At 41.2% G+C, this 18,355-nt stretch overlaps 2 protein-coding genes across 3 annotated transcripts; one reads left to right on the top strand and one right to left on the bottom strand.

Moving 5' to 3' along the window:
- The first annotated feature begins 910 nt into the window (after window positions 1-910).
- On the top strand, window positions 911-13,079 carry dipk1aa (divergent protein kinase domain 1Aa). Of its 2 annotated transcripts, none has more exons than XM_023281932.3 (6): window positions 911-1,417; window positions 9,134-9,268; window positions 9,411-9,518; window positions 9,600-9,776; window positions 9,859-9,990; window positions 10,584-10,722. In XM_023281932.3, the coding sequence occupies exons 1-6, from the start codon at window positions 1,364-1,366 to the stop codon at window positions 10,617-10,619; spliced, it is 642 nt and encodes a 213-aa protein (XP_023137700.1). In that variant the 5' UTR covers window positions 911-1,363; the 3' UTR covers window positions 10,620-10,722. The 2 variants fall into 2 exon arrangements, with proteins under 2 accessions (XP_023137700.1, XP_023137691.1); XM_023281923.3 differs by having other exon boundaries at window positions 914-1,417; window positions 10,621-13,079.
- An 89-nt stretch (window positions 13,080-13,168) lies between these two features.
- Window positions 13,169-18,355, bottom strand: rpl5a (ribosomal protein L5a). The gene is made up of 8 exons (XM_023281941.3): window positions 18,266-18,355; window positions 17,871-17,940; window positions 16,722-16,837; window positions 16,499-16,633; window positions 16,206-16,408; window positions 15,540-15,717; window positions 13,557-13,645; window positions 13,169-13,330 (listed from the first exon to the last, which is right to left on the bottom strand). Exons 1-8 carry the CDS (start codon window positions 18,266-18,268, stop codon window positions 13,228-13,230), a joined length of 897 nt encoding a protein of 298 aa, XP_023137709.1. The 5' UTR covers window positions 18,269-18,355; the 3' UTR covers window positions 13,169-13,227.

The raw sequence follows: 18,355 nt of genomic DNA, 5'->3' as shown, positions 1-18,355 counted from the left end.
CTGTTGGCAATCTCTTATAGTAGCAGCACGAGTTGCAGTAGGCACTGGAAATCCCAATATAGAATATAACTATATATACTGTACTATACCAAACCATACTATACTTCGCTATACTATACTATATTTTAATTTGCTATACTACAGTTCTACAATTTCATTTAACAGATGCTTTTATCCAAAGCGACATACATCTGAGAGTAGATATAACACAAACAAGGATCTAGTTAGGAGAAAACAACCTGGATAAGTGCCATAAAACAGTATACTATACTATAACGCTGACTGATACAGAGGGAGTCTTCTTCCTGAAGAGCGTGTGGACAGCAGCAACTCAGCTGTTTTCAGATGTATAGATACTGAAACAGGACAGGACTAAAACCAGGGGTGCCAGTGGTTATACATTCATGCTAAAATAAACCATCTTAACAGTATTTTGCCCTGAAAATTGAAAGGCCATTTCTGAAGATGTGTCAGTTGTTTGCTGAAAACAGATAGATAGATAGATAGATAGATAGATAGATAGATAGATAGATAGATAGATAGATAGATAGATAGATAGATAGATAGATAGATAGATAGATGAAAAGCGTTTAGTAGAAAGGTTCACCAAAGTTGTGTTTGACAAGTTTGTGCAGATTGTGGCCACGGGTTGGCGCTACAACGCTGCTGTTGCAGTCATTTTATTTTCAATATAACAACCGGAAGCTGTGTTCGGAGTTGCAGGTTGCCATGACTATAGCGCTTTTTTTTTTTTTTTTTAATATATATATATATATATATATATATATATATATATATATATATATATATATATATATATATATATATATATATATATATATATATATATATATATATACAATGAAACCGGAAGTTGATCGTACTCATGCTCGCTAGCTTGACTCGGCCGTGTGTGAAAGAGTTTAGCGGTCACACAATCCTCATAATGAGTCGACGGTATCAGCGCAGGATGTCTGACACCGCTCGGTACGTAGTGACACGTGTTTATGTGGGTTTTGATTGACGACATATAAACTTGAAAACGCTTAGCTGGCAGACGGACAAGTTGCGCCTGCGCCCTGAACCTGCGTTTTTTCCAGCTTGAGGTATGTTGCTTTGCTTGAAAATCAGCAGCTGCTGCACAGAGCAGAGGCAAAGGCAAAGTGCAATATCTCAGCGATTCACACGGACAGCACGCAGCGACAGTCCGGGGTCGTCGTGGATTCCAGTGAGGCTGGACTCGGTCGTTTTTCAGTCATTTTCTGCGGTGCCAGTCGCCTGATGTGGAAGACGCTTTCTCCCGTGTGTTCTGGATAATCTCCCCCACAGCCAGCTCCACGTATTGAGATGATCTATTTTTGTGATGGCGAAGGGTCTGTTTCCACGGGCCTGGGTGAAAAAGTCCTTCTACTTTCAGGTAATAATGCTGATCTGTAATTCCTTCTGTGAGGCAGGTTACAGCTGTGTCTGAAATGAAGCGATCCTGTGCGTATGAAGGCACCGTGGTGGTGTCACATCAGGCTGACAGCTGGCAATAAACATGGATCAGTGGGCATCGTGGGCTGTGTCAGAGTACCTGATGAATGTGACTTCTGTGGGAACAATAGGCTGACAGGCTTTCAGATGACCCAGAAATGGAGAGTACAGGCCGAACACTGAGAGTGTTTATGATCAACCTGGTAATCCGGGGAAAGACTTAAACCTCTGACCAGGGGAGGAATCTCTGTTTGATCTGATTATGATTTCTCCTCCTCACATTTGACCACCAAAAGATGCTTCCCTTCCACTCACTGTTGTTTCATTATCCCCATCAGTGCCAGGGCAGCGCTAATCCGTTTGCATGGATAATAAGGGTTGAACCCTCCTGATTTGGGTACCAGTTGCCTGCTGCCAGCAATTTTTCCCAATACAGTAAGGAGCTTATGCAAGAGGAAGCAAATTCAGGCTTGTATTTTCTCTCTGGAGCATATTGCTGCATTACAACATACAGTAAAGTCCGTTTATCTGAGCTTTAGACTTGAGCTGCAGTCTGATGGCTAAAATCCTCTGCAGGCTGAAGCATGTTGTCACCTGGCTTCACCCAGTACTTCCAGCCACACCAGTTAGTGTTTGCTGTGGCCCCATGGGAGCGTTAATTCAAACAGATCAGTCCTAACATTTCATTGCTGGGTTTGTTAAAGTAGTTCCCACACACCTACGACACACACTCACCAATGCAGAAGTGGTTTATTTAGTCCTGAGGTGATTTCCATGCTAGGAAAATGTATTGTGTGTGGTTGTATAGTGTACCGTGTCATTTGTTTTGGTTCCTTCTGTTCCTATATCAGCAGAGTTTGCATGCTAATGGAGCGTTGAGGCAAAAATATATTTGGCAGGATAATTTAGCAGATTTGTGCTTGTCTCAGGCTGCACAGCTTACACATTCACATCAGTTAGTGCCTTTGGCAAACCGGCCCGCCAAATCTAAAAAGAAGTCTTGTTAGGGGACCAAAATGTGTTGGCAGAGGTGGCGCATCCAGATCTGTTACAGGCTCCACGGGGTTGTTCCAAAGAGCAACTCCACAGGGTTATCTGGGTAACTTTGCAAAGTAAAAAACAAGATTTTTTAAAATTCTTCAGATCTGTGGGGGTTCCAGGTGTCAGTTTTCTTCAATTTTACTGCAGACTCCTCATTTATTACACAGCACGGAATCTTTGGAACGTGGTTTGACAAACGGCTTTTGAAGCTAGTTTGATGATCTGAGTTCAAAAAGCTACATGGAACCCAGTTGGGGAAGGATTAATGAATGTGTAAAGACATGTTTTCTTTCTGGGAGGTCATCAGTCATCTTCTGTACGAGCATGTTGGATTAGTGGCACGTCAGTCGCTGAGTACAGCCAGTTCTGTCAATGGATCATGACCAAACTACCGGCCATTATCAACACTCAGTAGTATACATGATAAACAGTGTATGAAGGCATGTGAAAGCTCGTACCTCCTGCCTTTGCACATATCCCTTGATTGTTTATGCATAACGGTATTGCACAAGATGCCAACATTTGCAGATAGAATTTATTTTTAACTATTTTTACCTTATTTTATTGCAATTCTTTGTCATTTCAGTTGTGTGAAGGAAACTCGCAAAGTAAGAATCTCTTTACTCAGGGTAACCACTGTGTTTCTGTTGCGTTTATGACAATAAATTCTTTAGATCTTGAAATGAAGACGTGATAGTGCAGGTCTTTTGTCTGTCCTGCATCGATCGGACTATAAGAAGCTGATACAGGCTTGAATAGATCAATGATAGTTGCGCCACAACATGCATGGAAGTTAGATTTCTTGCTCTTCTGACATGCAAACCTAAACAGCAATAATATATCAACACTCAGGCAGCTGCAGTTGCTTTGCTTTGACCGCACGGCCTCAAGGCATGATGGGAAACGCCTGGCTCTCACCTGATCTCAGCTGATCGGTTTAAATATTGACTCAACAATATGACATTTCAGAGGAACTTTTGGTTTTTTGGTCATTTTTTTGTGAATGTTCTTAAAGAAAATGTTAGAAGTTTTACTGATTATATATGTCATCACTTTAGATATTTTAAGGATTTTTTTGGAAGATTTTTACTAATTTTTTGGAAATATTTACAAGAATTTTCTTGCCAAATTTGGGGGATTTTTTGTAAATAAAATTTTTAAGGGAAACTTTTAAGGAATTATTGGAATTTTCTTTCTGAAGGTTTTGCAAATTTTCAAAAATTTGAGGATTTTTTTTTTTTTTTTTTGCTGAATTTTAAATTATTTTTTCAGACAAGGAAACCATGTTTTTTGGTGCCCCTAAATGAAGACAACAGGAGGGTTAACAGAATACATGTCAATCATTGAGGCAGAATATATTCACTTCACATTACACATCATAAACTGCCTACAACACATCATAGTTCTTGTCTATTACATATTAACGTTTTGTTGAAAAGCTGAGGACTTTTAAAGTAACACCTGTACGGATTTTTCAGCCCTCACAGTCTCAGTATCTGACAGATCAATGAAATTTGTTGTCTTGTATTTCTTTCTACTATAATTCACTATTTATTGAAGTTTTTGTAGCTGTAGAGAAGCAGATCTGCTCAGCTGATTTATACACAAACTGATCACAGGTTAGAGATTACTTTTCCTCTAGCGTTTATATAAAACAGGCTACTCTGTCATATTTAAAACTTTTGGAGACTGTGCACAAGCTGATCCATAACACTTGACTAAATTGGATTCAGATCTGACCAGATGCGAGTGTTTCTCTAACATCCTGTACAGGCTGAAAGCAGCTGGAAACTGTCTGACTTGACTGCAGTTTTTTGGCTCAGCCCCCTGCTGCTCCTCTGGTCGTTTTTGCAGGCGAGGCTCAGTTTATCTCAAACAAATCTATTACTTTATGAGTGTTATTACTTTGGAAATGAATCAACCTGCTGACAGATGGTATCCTGACAGGTTGCACTGCTCTTTTTAACACCAGTCAGTATCTTACACTGTCTGCCGTTTCCTCATTCTGGTGCAGGATTTTTCTCATCTCAAGGTGCAATTTGTTTCCTTATTTGATTCAAATCGTACACCACTGTACATGTGCACACTCTTGCAGCTCACATTTGTAAGACTTTTTAACCTCCTTTCATTGGGTCAGTTATCTAGCATTATTCTAGTTAAGACCGTCACTCCATATTAGGTTCCAAGGAAGACGAGACACTGTCTAGAACGGCAGGATTAATGGAGGATTAAGCTCCTTGCTGCTCGGGTTTCACTTCTTTAACTCCCAGTCAGCATCATGTGTGTTTGTTGAGACACGCCAGCAGACAGTCAACATGCCACACATGACTCAGGGTCACTCGCCTGCTACAGCCACTGTTTAAATTCTTTGCATTGTCTGCATATGTAGATAGAAAAGCGGGTTTTCAGCACACAGTACCTTCATACATGCTAAAGGAGTCTGATCGGATAGGGATGTGTACTCTGCCCCCCGTCGCCTCCCTGGAGGCCCGCTATCTGTTTGTTCATCTCTTCAGGACACACATTGTTTAAATCAAAGCAGCTCCGCAGAGGAGACTTTTCTGCAGCTTTAATATGAAACAGCTGCTAATAACCTGCTGCCAATAAGATGGGAGGCAGGAAATGTATTGTTTTCTGAGGTATTTACCCATTTCATCACCTACTACTACACCTACTCGTGTGCCTTCAGGTTATGAAGAATCTGAATTTCTGGCAGTATTTTGACCCTCTGTGTGTGTGTGAATGTGGATCAGATGCTGTAATTTCTGCTGCAGTTTGTGTGGACCCCGAACAGAAAGATCCTCTGTCCTGTTTACACACTACAGCAATCACACAGCACATCAAAGATGAAAAAGACTTTTGACTTGGTCCCTGCCACACTGGCTGCATATTTTGTTGGGATTTGGACACAGCACTGACGCTGAATGAAAGGCGCACCACTCTGCCAAAATACACACAGCATAAGCTGTTCCTGCCATGTGATCAAAGTGAGAACCAAAATTACTTCATCCTCCCAAGTGCAGTCGCAGTCCTCAGAGAAAAACTAACAGCACTTTTGTTTTGGTAGGAGTCGAGCACGGTGGCTGCCGCACGCAGTTTGACCTAAATTCTTTTCGCTGCTCTACCGTGTCTTCCAACAACTTAATTTACCGTTTTTCCTACTTCTTTTTGGCTGGGTTGTCTTTGATTATTCACTCACTGGATGTACTGCCCACATCTGTCAGCTGAATATCAGTTCCAAAAAAAACCCTGATAACAAAAGTGGAAGACCGCTGTTGCTTAGAAGCAGTTGTGAAGCATTCTGTAGAGTAGAGAGTTTTGTTTTTTAAATTAAGAACTTGACAATTATTGAATGGATTACTGTGGAATTTGGTTCAGATATTCATGGCCCACAGTGGATGAATCCTAATGAAAACTAGTAGGATGTACCTTTACTTAAGTACTGTACTTTATTACCAATTTGAGGTACTAATGCCCTTTCTACTTCCACTCCACTACTTCTGTGTAGGAAATATTCAGTATATTATTCACTACATTTACTTATTAGTAACTACTTACTAGACAAATGAAGATTTTTGCACACAAAACATAGAGAGATATAAAATATTATGTTTTATTATAAATAAAACTTTAAACAAGGGCTCATGCAAGAACACAAAACTGGCAAGAATTTTATTAATCTGCGCTTTTAATAAAATTTCTCACTATTTTCAGAGACTGAATCAATTAATGTAGAAAATAATCAATAGAAAATCCACAGTGCAGGTGATATATTTTTGTATCTGGATACAAATAGTTTAAAACGGTTAACTGAAAGAGTAAAACTAGTTACATTAATGCATAAGTAACTGATATAACGTATGTAAAAGTCACACAGGACATTTTTCTGCATTGACTAGTTTTACTACTTTAAGTACATTTTTGTGATAATACTTTCACATAAATAACATTTTTAATGCTGGACTGTACTTGTAACAGAAAACTTAATGAGGAATAAATTAAGGAGATAATCAGAAGGCTTAAAATCATAATTTATAAAGAAGATCCAAGTATCTCGACAAGTGAACTGTTAAAGATAGATTGTCTTTTGTGAGCTCTGCTTGTGTCGAGGTCACAAGATAGGCACAACAGATATCTCATGAGGGATTTTTATGCAAATGCGACTTTGCAGAAAAATAAGCCCCAGAATCTGACCATTTAGGAGCTGACAAGATGAGAGTCAGATGAAACAGTTTTGCTCACACGGGCTCATGTTTTTTCCCAAATGTGTCAGAAAATACCCCATGACATACATTTGCCATGTGGGATTAGTACTTTTACTTTAGTGAATACTCCCTCCTGTACTGTTAAAGACTTTGATGATGCCCTTACTCGTGTTGCACCGCTAGCAGGGCAATGAAATATCCTAACACAGACATTCATGGTGCCCTGAATCCTAATAACTGCTGGTTTTTCATCTGGCACCATCAGTACTTTTAAGGCCCTTCATGGTCTCTCTTCTAGCTGGATTTCTGACCAGTTTGCACTTTGACACCTTCAGCTGGAGGTCACTTAAAACATTGCGTTTGTCTACGTTTCAATTTCTTTTGCACTGTCTTTAATTTCTTCCAGTGATATTTTTAACATTTCTATTTTTTCTACACCATGTTGTGTTGCTATCTGTCCATTAAATTCTGATGCTGCCTTCATGTTTTAATCTGCTGCCTTTCGAAGCACTTTGGAATTTAAAAAGTGCTCTATAGATAAAGATTATTATCATCATTATATATTATTATCATTAGGTGCAGTTTAGTAGTTTATTTTATACCAGTAGCACTAATGAGCCTCAGCTGTACTTTGTGTTTAGTGCTAATGTTTGCAGGCCGAGCTAAAATGCGACACATGATGAACATTATACCTGAATGTTAACATTTTTGTCATTGTTAACATGCTGATGTTATCTCAGAGTACCACTGGTCATAACTGCAGCCTCACAGAGCTGCTAACATAACAGGGCTGTAGAGACACTGTTCTCTTTACAGCTCTGTAAGTGCAATAATGTAACACAGCGCTGTAACTCTTCTATAATTTGGGTACAATTATCCATCATACCATATTTGTACATGTGGAAGGTGTACATAGTCTTTATTATTATCTTTATTCTACCTTTGTACTTCTTATCTCAGTTTCTTATTCTGCTTCATTTATATCTAGCTGCTGTAATGTGATCATTTCCCCTGTCAGGGATCAATAAAGTTTATCTTATCTCAGCCTGCAAGGACAACTTTGGTAAAATGACAGGAGGACGGTTAATTAATAAACAACATTATTAGGCATATAAAATGCTAAATATAAAACATAGAGGGCTCCATAACTCATCTGTCTTTCAAATTATTAACCGAGCAACAGCCACTGGACATTATTGAACATTTACTATATAAAGGAAGACAAAACATCCTTGTGTATGTTATTTGTTTATGAATTATAAAAAGATCAGTAGGACGGTTTTTCCTTTAGTTGTATTTTAGTTTCTGTATGTACCCATTGAATCAAATAACTGAGTGATAAATGAGTAAAAATAAACTTTGCTGACAGATTCGTTAGATTTTCATTTCTCCTGTGGAGATGTAACATTAGTTCTAATATAGTCAAATTTATCTCCAGAATGAACAACACTGTCAGGTCTTAACCTTCATATTTAAATTAATGAGGTTAATCTCCATAATTAATAATACTGCAGGTTCTTAGCTTATACATTTATTATTGTCAGTTAAAGCTGTATTTTATTTTGTATTTATAGGGTTTTGATCTGTGATGTTTGCACTCTTCAGATAAATTCACATCATAAATAACATTGTAGGGGGCTGTAGGGTTAATTCATAACACCAATCATATTTCTCTACTGGAAAAGATTCCAGCTGCTTCTTTAAATGTTAATTGACTTATTTATCATTTAATTATAGTTTTAATAACTGCAAACCTTTCCATGCACACATACATTTTAAACCAGTGTAGAGTAAATGTTAAATTAATCAAAAAGTGTGGTAAACTGAGTTTTTTGTGCTCAATAAACAAGGTATTCTGTGGGTTGCTGTATTTTTAACATCATCTGTGCCAAGTTTCTTTCCTCAGCAGTGAAATCTAAGTATAAATTTCCCTGCATTTCTGTCTGATCACTGTGGATAACAAGTTACTGACTGCATTAACTCACACACTGTCACAGAGACAGCAGGACGTCTGTTCAGATGGCTATTGTGAGACATGTGACCTGTGCATCCTGTGACTGAAGCACTAATTAGATTTTTTTTGCCAGTCATAACCAAAACGGTATGTCACGCCGGACCAGCTGAACCTCCACCTCCAAAACCATTTTTTCCAGCCTAATGAGCTGTTGTTGCACATAGTGACAACCCAGACAGCTGGCACCTTGTTATGGGACACCCCCATGCTGTCACCATGGTAACCCATTATGTGATCAGGGTTGATTGCCTTTCCTGGATCAACACGGAGCACTGTGCCTACATAATACAGGCAGGATGTCGGGATCTGGATATGAAGAAATGATTATTTTATTGTGTTCATCATCAGATTGTCATGGCCCGGATGCATCTTTGTGTTTTTTGTCTTCCCTCCATAGGCTCGGATCTCCTTTGTGCGGGTGAAGTACCTGTTCCTGACATGGCTGACTGTGCTGGTGGGGAGCTGGGTGCTCTATGTGCAATACTCCGCCTACACAGAACTGTGCAGAGGACACGAGTGCAAGAACGCCATTGTGGGTGATATGAAAGTGACTGTGGTTTGAAAATTACACAAGCCTACCTCAAGTTGCAAACTGATTTCTGTGCACAACTTAAACAGCTCGTTCCGTTCTCTATTTAAGACCCGTAAAAGTAAAATTTCACTCTTTCTCCAAGTGTGATAAGTACAGGAGGGGAATCATCGATGGTTCTGCCTGCAGCAGTCTGTGTGACAAAGAAACACTCTACATGAGCAGATGTCTGTCAACGCTGCCGAATAACCAGGTAGGAGACAACTGTACTGAAGTAGTACATTTATTACAATCAGAACTGCTTATTTGTAACGTCTGTTCTGATGTTTACCAGGTGTACACAGGAAGCTGGGGAGATCACGATGGGATCATCCGCTGTAAGCTGGGGGAGGTTGTTCACTACGAGCTGGGTGAGGAACCGGAGCCACGGAGAGAAGCTCCAGTGTTTGACAAACCCACCAGAGGAACCTCAGTGGAGAAGTTCAGAGAGATGGTCTTTAATCACCTCAAGGTAACTGGCTTTAGCATGCAAACATATCTGTGATGAACTAAAGCCTAAAACAAACCCCCCTGTGTTTCTCTCTGTCCACCAGTCCAAGCTGGGAGAGCAGGCCAACCTTGCCAGCCTCGTCAGCCAGATCCTCTCTGTCGCCGATGGCAACAGAGACGGGCGGGTGTCGCTGCCAGAGGCTCGATCTACATGGGCCCTCCTGCAAATGGACGAGGTATCATAAGTAGGAACAGACCAATTATCGGCATGGATAATTATCGTGGCCGATATTTGGCAATTTTCCGATTATTGCTATCTATATTTTATTGATAGGTAAAATGTGCTCCTTCAGGTCTGATGCAGCCTCCTCTCTCTGTCTGTTCTCACTCTGTAGTGTCAGAAATGTCTCTCAAGCAGAGCCTGCAAAAACAGAACAAGAAATACAACCTGTTATCACAAACCAGTAAATTAGCTTCTCTCACAGTGGCTAAGCCTACGCTAAAGACTAGCGGCTAAGTTAGCAGGCGGCCACAGAAACAGAGTCTGAAAAAGAATAATTGGTTATGAATGACAGGTTCCTGCTATTACATGTTGTTAAATGTTGTTAATGTTGCCCACATGTTGTTAAAACATTACATCAAATTTATATTGGTTACAAATATCGTTTTTGATCTCTCTTGATCATCAATAATTGGCATAGGCATCGGCCCTTTGAAAAAAAAATCAATAATAAAACAAAACCATATCGTGGATCCCTAATCTTAAGCTGCTGAACAAGTTCTCTGTTGCACCAAACACGTTGTTTTCATACATGATGCATTTGTGCAGCTTTGTGTTGAGACAGATTCCTCCTGTGTTCTTTGAGGTGCTGCTGGGTTTGCTGCTCCAGGACCGTGGACACACTCCTCGTCTCCTCGGCTACTGTGGAGACCTGTACATGACGGAGAGGATCGCCTACGGACCGCTGTACGGTTTATCTCTGCCCTGGCCTCTTGTGTCCTGGGTGCCCAGTGGTTTGCAGCGCACCATGGACCAGTGGTTCACCCCCTCCTGGCCTCGCAAAGCCAAGATCTCCATGGGCCTGCTGGAGCTGGTGGAGGACATCTTCCACGGCACCTACGGCAGCTTTCTGATCTGCGACCTCGCCGCGGCGCATTTCGGTTACACCAACGGCCACGAGCTCCGTCTGACCAACACTCGCGCGATGGTTCCTGAGGACGAGTTCAGGCGCACCATGCGAGCGCTGAAGTGCGAGTCGGATGCTGACTGTGTGTATGGGGTCGACTGCCAAACCTCGTGCGACTTGTCGGAGAAACGGTGCAGGGAGGAGCCGGTTCAGCCGAACCTGGCGAAGGCGTGCGGTACACTGAAGGACTACCTCCTGCGTGGGGCGCCGTCGGGGATGAGAGAGGAGCTGGAGAGGCAGCTGTACGCCTGCATGGCTCTCAGAGGTAATGCTGGACAGATGAACATGGAGCACTCGCTCATCCTGAACAACCTGAAAGCTCTGCTGTGGAGACAGATCTCACACACCAAGGACTCATGACGAGGAGAGGAGTCCTTTTTAAGTCATATCAGCCAGTTCTTCATTCAGAACTGAGTGTAAAAGATGCTGTGATTTACAAGTAGCAAATTTAATGAAGTCTTTTTATCAACTTCTAACACTTATGAATGGTCAGACTGATGGACCTACCTCCTCTGTCCCAATTTTAAAAGCTTGGGGCCTGGAAAACTTAAAGTACTTTGAGAAGACTTAAACTGAATGATTGCATGTTGCCATCAGTCACACTTGTCGCGAGCACATGATATTGTATTGTTCACCATGGTGGAATGTTACGAGGACACTCCTGGAGAAACAGTCACAGATTTTACTGTCGTTTGTCCGAAAAGCTGAGAGATTGAATTGCTGTTTCTGTTACCATCAAATGCAAGGGTTCCAAAATCAGTGACTAAGCTCCAATTTTTAGCATAAAATTAGAAGTTGCTATCGAGATCCATAACATAATCAGGGAGTTTGCCTTTGCTGGATATGGCTGACAGTATTCCGTATTTTTACTCTTTTTAACAAATCCAATCAAAGGACCAAACCCAACAGTTCAACATCAATTCTTTCAGATTTTACTGCACCATCAGAAAAAATACCTCAATTAAAACAAATAAGGTTACATGATTTCCTAAAATAGCTGCCGTGCACTCTAGTTTCTAGCAGAGGTTACCTAAAAAAGAGTCCATTTGTTGCAAATTAAATCAAATTTGTTACACGAGTCAGCTCAAAATAAACTAGCCATGTTCCTTGTGATGAAGGGATGAGTCCCCCACTTAAACTGATGTATTTAATCGTTTGTAGATGACAATGTTGACCTACAACATCACATTTTTGCGCAATTAGATTACTAATAGTAGAACCAATGAGACAGAAATATGTAAAACGTTATCCTCCATGGCACGTGTCAGTGGAAAAAGCATATGAAATTCTAGAATTAGCTGTTGATTTGAAGTGAAGAGGATGAGTGTGGTTTTCAGAGGATTAGCCGACAACAAAAACCTTTAACAATTTCAGATTAGTGACACATTTCAGAAAAAACTTGAATTAGTGAAGAAATTTAATATCATCCTGGAGAAGCTGTTTGTGATGTTTTTTTGTTACTCATTTGTATGATAAACCGAAGCAGTTCACAAACTTCAAGGTGGACAAAGACGATGAAGGTTTTCTACAGGAGTCTTGCTGTGTCTGTACTTCAAAGCTGTGCATCTCCAACCCGTAACCCTAGTGACATCATCAATGCTGCATCAATGACATGAAGGAAAAAAAATTAATGTATTTAATTTGTGAATGTTAAATATTTGTATTTGACACCGAAAAGAACATTTGTGGTATTGAACTCTCGTTATTTTTGGATTTTGGATGTCACAGTGCCATCGAGCCCTGAGATGAAATCATTTCATGAATGTTTTGGTGGAGATGTTAAATCTCGTGATCACATTTGATGCTGTACAAGAGAATATTTTCCATGACACCTTTTGGACGTTTGCTGAAATGTATTTACCGAATCGAATTAACAACCGGACTTTAACCACTTGGATGCAGACAGACGTGACCTGTGAAGCATGTCGAGCTTGTGGTCAGTGCTGCTGTTTTGAAAATGTACAAAATGTTTACTTATTGAAGAAACCAGCATGATTTTGCACAATCAAACGTTGTACCACTTCACTGTATCTTGTCAGATCTTTTTTTCTGGTTTGTCAGAAGGTTTCAAACACGCCACGCTGTAAGTCATTATCATCCTCTGACACATTATGTGGATTAAAGGTTATCACAGTAAACAGCAGTCACGGGTGTATTTGAACAAACGCAGATGAAAATGTTCCTTCATTCGGCACACAACACTCATTTAAGCAAACGAGTCAGCAGCTTGAGTTTGAAATAAATTTATTTGTCTGTGATGTGTGTTGTGTTTTTGCAGCGGAGCGGCTAACCGTCCCCTGCTTCTTGTTCTTGTGCTCGTAAGAAGCTGGCCTTTTTCTGGGCGACGCGATCCTTCCTCTGTGCCAGAGATAACTTGGCGCGATTCCACCTGCCCGGAAGGAGACACAACGGCAGCTCCATTAACATTCAGCACATCGGTGGAGAGAAATGTCTGTCTGCTCAGCGCTGGGATCTTCCCAGCAGCTATTCAGGACTCTGACAGTTATTTGGCGTTAAGTAAGTGCAGTTACTTTCCACGGGTGTCAATAATGTGACAGGTGTTTTAAAGGTTGCGTAACAAGGAGGTAATTAAGATATGCAAATGAGGAACCCACCTCTTCTTCTTGACGTCTTTTTTGGGTTTCTTTTCGTGGACGGGGTTCGCTCTGATGGCAGCGTGTGCTTTTTTGTACATTTCTTCTACCTGAAAACAGAGATATGTGTGTGAGCACCAAGTGTGTACATTTCACTCCATGCAGGACAATTTCTTCTTGCTTCTCTCAGCCCCGTCTTGAAAAGGACAGTAAACATCAGCCGATGCAAATGAAGGACCAACTACATTTTGCTCAGCGTGCTTTTTATCATCATCAAGAAGCAGAGAAGAACCAGCAAACACAAACGTTGGCTAGAAACTAGTCAATGATGTGCCGTACATACATTATGGCTGCTATTATGCTGTTAAAAATGTCTGAAAGAGGCAAGATTTTACCACTTGCTAGTAGAGAAAACTGTAGGATTCACTGATCAAAAATTCATTTCTGATTTTGGCTGGAAGATTTGGTCTCTTTTTTTTTTACTCATTTGGTGCAGAGATTAAGTTGCAAAATGACCTCAAACTACTACTACATGCTTTTTATCATCATTAAGAAGCAGAGAACCAGCAGCAGCAGAGCAGTCGATCGCTGACTAACGTGAGCCACATGGAGAAGACCTCAGCTGATCATCCTGATGACAATTTAACCAATGTTTATAGTTTCCTAACAGCAAAATGGGCCATTCATACACACACTAAGTGAGGTATGAGTAATCTACATTTGATCCACATTTTGATTAGATTAAGTGCAGAAATTTGGAACCTGTGAAATATTTAGGAACCTGGCAATCAGCATTGATAATTGTCACGGCCCTGTGCCTCTGCCTGCCTCCTTCTGTCTGGTAATTTGTATTTTGTGTGCTGTGCTGTCGTTCGCCCCGCCTCCGTGTTCCCGCCACACCAGCGACATCTGGAGCTGAGCTCGGATTGGAGCAGGGGAGGGACCACCACTTCAACCACGGCTCCAGCTGCTGCTAAAAGGCCGACTGATGCCAGCATTCGATGGCAGTTCAATGGGAAGGGTTGAGCTGCCTGTGGAATTTTGTAAACTTCTGTGATGTGTGAGGCTGGAAGCTATTCAGGAGATTGTGACTTGGTAAATTAATATATTGTCAGAGACCTTTGTTAGTTAGGGGTGCTGCTGCCTCTGTATTTTTTTTGAAGTTTTATTTGTGTCTGATATATTTTATTTTTCCCACAATCTGGTCGTATCCACTTCTTAGAGAAGGTCGTTTTTTTTGTCATATTTATTTCTTTAGTCTCAGCAGCACCCACTTGCTTTCAGCTCCCTCACTTTTGTGTTGAAACCTACCCTTATCGAAAAATAAAACAGACTGAACTCTGGAAATTCAGTGCTTGTTTTCACTTGCTATTGTTACGATTCGGCTACCCTAGACAGCCGGGTCGCAACAATCATTTTTGTGTAAATATGGCAATCAGTTAAAGGATTTGAGGAGAAAATTTAATTTTTCTGACAGATATTGCAGTTTCTACTTGATTTATATATCACTTCAGCATTGTTTCACATCATGATTTGGATTTAAGCCCTCTAGTGAGGTTTGTGTAAAAAACAAACAAAAGCACTAATGGTGGTCAGACAGTTTTCAGTCCACAGTTTTCACTATTATAACCTCATTATACATGCTGATTATTGATAACTCATATATGAGATGATATTGACATTTAGTTACCAAAGAACTGCACAAGATGTGTAATGAGCTCAGCAGCTTCAAAATAAACTTGTCAGTGCTCCCTGGTGGACAAACGATGTAATAGTGATGCCACTTTTTAATTCCAGCCTGAGTGTCTATTATCAGGTTCTGTACTGGACAGGACGCTAACTGTGGGTGTGATTCTTACTGCACTGCCTCAAGGTTTCAGCTGGATTTATAGAGATTTGCACAGCACCGATTTAAAGAACTTTATATAAAATAAATCTGGCCAACAGATTGGATGGTAGAGTCTGAAAGAGTCATACACTATGTCATTTATTCTTGTGTCTTACTGTGTCTGGCGTGACTCCATTCTTGATGAAGCGCGAGAACTGTTTCTTGTAGGCCTCCTCGTCCTCCTCCATCAGGTAGGACATGTAGTCGGCCACATTCATGCCCATGATGTGTTTCCGATGCACCTCTGCGTTGAACTCTTTGCTCTCTGCGTCGTAACCGGGGAAGCGTTTCATGCTAGAAACAAAAATGGTTAAGAGAGCAAGTCAGACGATATAGCATCTCGTAGTCGTGTTCTTTCAGTGCTCTGTTAAACACCCACACAGTTACACAGTGAAGGATGGTTGCTTTGGTTCGTCGTGCTTCTCTCAGCCCCGTCTTGAAAAGGACAGTAAACATCAGCTAGTGCAAATGAAGGACCAACTACATTTTGCTCAGCGTGCTTTTTATCATCATCAAGAAGCAGAGAAGAACCAGCAAACACAAAAAAGTTGTCTGGAAACTAGTCAATGACGTGCCGCACATGCATTATGGCTGCCACTATGAAGGTAAAAACGTCTGAAAGAGGCAAGATTTTACCACTTGCAAGTAGAGAAAACTGATCAAAAATTTCCGATTCTGGCTGGAAGATTTGTGATTTGGTTTTGTTTCTTTGCTCATTTGGTGCAAATATCAAGTTGCAAAATAACCTCAAACTACTACTCCTCCTCTCATATTAGACTGACCTGTGAGGGATGGCCAGGCCTCCATCGACTGCCCCCTTCAGTGCTCCAAACACCTTGTTCCCTGTAGTGGTTCTGGCCAGACCTGCGTCCAGGTAACAGGTGAAGGCGCCCGGCTGTCCATCAACGCTTTCCACGTTGAACTCGTCTCCGGTCACCTCCACTTGGCCCTCATACACCTGGTCCATGCCAAATTTCTGCAGCAGCTAAGAAGAGACAACAGATAATGCGTTACTTTTATATAAACCTCTCTGTCACATGACGACATCTGCAATGTTTGATGTGTGAATGTTTACCCGGCGAGCCAGCAGCAGCCCTGTGCAGTAGGCAGCGGCGTAGTTTGTGAGGCCGACAGCGATGCCATATTTGGGCAGCTCATGAGAGTAAGCAGCACACACGATCTGGTCCCCTTCAATCTTTGCATAGGCAATCTGAAACACACGGAAAAACAGAGGAGATTAAGTCAGGGTCCTTTTAAAGGTGACCACAAGAGTTTCACTGAGTGTTTCGGTCACCGACCTGGCAGCAGATATCCCTGTTGGAGAACCTGACAATCATTCGGTACTTGGGAGTGTTGTACTTGTTCTTGTCCTGCACAACCAGGCGTTTGCGGGCGAAGAAGTCTGTTTTGCCCTCTGAGAAGATTCAAAATCAAGAGAAAAGTTCACAAAACCTGAGCAAGACAATTACATGTACCAGCAAGAGACACCTCTAGTAACAAGAAAACTGTTTGCAATTTCTCTTAGGATTCAAAGGCTCTATTGTCACACACGGCAATAAACAAGTGTAATGAAAATCTTAGTTTTCTGTGTCTCTGACTAGACTTACAAAATGCACTCAGCACTTGCTTCTATTCATACATAATGAGGAAACAAATGTGAACATAGAAAAACAACGCAAAAGGCTACGTGTGGAAAAACAGCATTGAAAAATAGAAGCATAAGCAGTATTTATGGTGTAGTAAAGTTAAGATCTGCTTGGACGTGATGAAAGTTGTGATAAATATATAAAGTGTAGTGCAAAAAAATGCATGTAAAATAGTGTTAAGAAAAGTATGTGCAATGATTATGGCGCAAAGATCAGCATGCAACAGACACAAACTGTTTGTTTGTATTAACAAACACAAAGCGTGCACCCTCCCTGCTCATATGCCTCGATAATGGGGCCTCTTCGGCCTTTGTCAAGCCTCTAGTGGCTCCTATACAGGTCTCCCGAGGGATGCTAGTCTGTGGCAGCACGGGCCTTTCAATGTCTCCTCCAAAAGGCATCTTTGTGGTTAGAAAACACCCACAATCCTGAGTCTCCTACTATCTCCACTTATGTGACACACTCCCAAGGTACTGCTCAGAGGGCTGATGGACTTAACATTAAGCATCAAGGTGAGATCGGAGTGGTTTCCGATTTTGTGTCGACATTCCAATCACTACCTGTGCAGACTGATAAATGGGCTGCAGCAGTTAATTCAAAATAAGGTGGTTAAATTAAACTTAAACTTTAGTCTGTTTTTTTAAATAAAAATACGTTCAGAAAGGTTATCAATAATTCTAATTACCAACTGAAGCTGCACATTTTACTGATAAACAGATTTTTCAGCTGTATCGCCCAGGCCTAGGTTTAACTTCAGTACGAAGTTATTAAAGCCTGTGTGCAGTGAGTGTGAACATTTACCTCTCCTTCTCCTGAATTTGACCTCGTATCTCTTGAAGTAGGCCTTGTTCTTCACCACTTTGACGAAACCCTGAGAGAAAAACCAAGAATCATCATGTTAGATTGTCAACTACAACACACAACTCCAACAATATGATCTGTGTTTAACTCCAGTATGTCCGCAGCGTCACATAAAGGGCTTTTTATTAGCTGCTGGGAGTTTGTCCAGGAGGTCAGCTGAGGTTTCAGCAGCCATGAGCCGCCACGCTGGAACGGAGCGGATCACCGGCACCGGAGCCGCCGGACATCCAGCTCCATCTGCCGCTCCGAGCGCCGGAAACACCCTCAAACACTAAACATATCTTCGTACCCTCTGTCTGTCCGCATATGGATGGATATGAATAGAATTTACTCACCATTTTCGGGTGATTCAGCTCCTCTTCCTCCTGGACTCTGAAGCGGTATCCGGATATACGGAAGCCGGACGTTGCTGTTCTTTAGTGCGG

The sequence above is a fragment of the Amphiprion ocellaris genome, chromosome 10 (genome assembly GCF_022539595.1).
Source record: "Amphiprion ocellaris isolate individual 3 ecotype Okinawa chromosome 10, ASM2253959v1, whole genome shotgun sequence".
Taxonomy (NCBI): Eukaryota; Metazoa; Chordata; class Actinopteri; family Pomacentridae; genus Amphiprion; species Amphiprion ocellaris.
The sequence above is the reverse complement of the archived record's forward strand: the minus strand, read 5'-3'. Positions and strand labels throughout refer to the sequence as shown.

Coding starts and splice junctions, on each gene's coding strand:
- dipk1aa (XM_023281923.3), top strand. CDS start 1,364: ATGGCGAAGGGTCTGTTTCCACGGGCCTGGGTGAAAAAGTCCTTCTAC. Junction 9,269..9,410: donor ACGAGTGCAAGAACGCCATT/GTGGGTGATATG, acceptor TCTTTCTCCAAG/TGTGATAAGTACAGGAGGGG. Junction 9,991..10,620: donor CCCTCCTGCAAATGGACGAG/GTATCATAAGTA, acceptor GTGTTCTTTGAG/GTGCTGCTGGGTTTGCTGCT.
- rpl5a (XM_023281941.3), bottom strand. Junction 16,409..16,498: donor GGCTGCTGCTGGCTCGCCGG/GTAAACATTCAC, acceptor GTCTCTTCTTAG/CTGCTGCAGAAATTTGGCAT. Junction 15,718..16,205: donor GGCCTGGCCATCCCTCACAG/GTCAGTCTAATA, acceptor TTTTGTTTCTAG/CATGAAACGCTTCCCCGGTT.